This window comes from Copidosoma floridanum, unplaced genomic scaffold (assembly GCF_036245765.1).
Source record: "Copidosoma floridanum isolate Cflo_tuat_1 unplaced genomic scaffold, Cflo_Japanese_pri ptg000002l, whole genome shotgun sequence".
Taxonomy (NCBI): Eukaryota; Metazoa; Arthropoda; class Insecta; order Hymenoptera; family Encyrtidae; genus Copidosoma; species Copidosoma floridanum.
This window is the reverse complement of record NW_028321879.1, coordinates 581056-582340: the sequence shown is the minus strand read 5'-3', so window position 1 is coordinate 582340 and position 1285 is coordinate 581056. Positions and strand designations below refer to the sequence as shown.

The following is a 1285-nucleotide window of genomic DNA, read 5'->3' as shown; positions in this document are numbered from 1 at the left end:
CGAGTCGAGAAAATTTTATTAACGAATGAAAGTAAACTTGGCTTGCTTTATTCTTGAAGGCCAGCTTGAACGACTCACTTTGTCGTTGTCTCAAGCTTAATTCTTTTACCTGTCATCAACTTCAGCGTTGGTAATCGTTTCTGTGTTTAGTTCCGTGGGTATAGAGATAGTCAAAACCTAAGAGAGTGCATTGGCAACTAATTTGTCTTCTTCCTTTACGTAAATAAGATTGGTGTTGTGTTGAAGGATAAACTCCATGTGACAGATTTGTCAAGGTGAAGCCTTATCAGACAGCTGTTTGGCTGCATGGATAAGGGGCTTCTGGTCTGTATGGACCGTAAAGGCTCTTTACTCCAGAATACGCTTGAAGTCCTTGATGGTTGGAAAGATGGCGAGGGACTCTTGATCATAGACACTGTAGCATCTCTTGGTGCTGGTGAGCTTCCTCGAGAAGAAAGCAAGAGGCTTGCAGTTGCCATTTATTTTCTGCTGTTTGAGGGACGCTCTGATAGTAAATACATCGTTGTATCAGCAATGGCGAGATTGGTTGACATGAAAGATGCATCTGCTTGCAAAGTCCATGTAAGGTTAGCCATTTTCTTTTTGGGAGGTAACTCCTTTAAAAGATCGTACAGAGATGCTAGGGTACTTGCTGTTATGGGCACGTAGTTATAATAGTAGTTAAGAAGTCTGAGGCAGTGATGGAGCTCCATGGAGTTCTCCAGGTCAGAAAGTCTGATGAAGGCCTAGATCTTATGCTGTGAGAGCTTGACACCGCTCACAGAAACCAAGTTTTCCAAGTAAATTGCTTGCTATTGTCCTAGCAGGCTTTTGTGTTGGCTGATGCGCAGCTTGGCCTCCTGCAGGACCTCAAATAGCTGCTGCAGATGTATTATATGTTGTTTGTGATTGTAGGAAGTGATCATGATACTATCCGGATAGCCTCTTATGAAAAGTAGGCCTCCAGAAAAATGGTCAACAGTGCATTAGAGAGATTGTGCTGCATTTTTCTGACCCATCGGAGACCAAGTTAATTTGTACAAACCAAAGGGTGTAGTGACAGCTGCCTTTGAAATATCCTTGTTTGTTGTATGGATTTGGTAGAAAGCTATGGCTTATGGGCCTGCCACACTGGGCCACAAGGCCTTCAAGATTATTTACAATCTCTCTCATCCAAGCGTCAAGGTAACAACAAGTCTCATTACTTTTAAGAATGTTTGGCCCAGAATACGGAAAGAGATCAGCCTTTGGACGCAAACTTGCTCCAATGCCAAGGTCTCCAATG

The 1285-nt window shown here is 43.0% G+C and overlaps 1 protein-coding gene across 1 annotated transcript; it reads right to left on the bottom strand.

The window, feature by feature from the left end:
* Positions 1–348: 348 nt before the first annotated feature.
* LOC149375950 (uncharacterized) lies at positions 349–713 on the bottom strand. Its single transcript, XM_089595040.1, has 2 exons — positions 553–713; positions 349–505 (listed from the first exon to the last, which is right to left on the bottom strand). Exons 1-2 carry the CDS (start codon positions 711–713, stop codon positions 349–351), a joined length of 318 nt encoding a protein of 105 aa, XP_089451166.1.
* Between the last annotated feature and the right edge of the window lie 572 nt (positions 714–1285).

Excerpts from the sequence above, each read along its gene's own strand:
- LOC149375950 (XM_089595040.1), bottom strand. The coding sequence starts at position 713 with ATGGAGCTCCATCACTGCCTCAGACTTCTTAACTACTATTATAACTAC. Across the intron at positions 506-552 it reads CAAGCAGATGCATCTTTCAT|AGCGTCCCTCAAACAGCAGA; the intron begins GTCAACCAATCT and ends ATTTACTATCAG.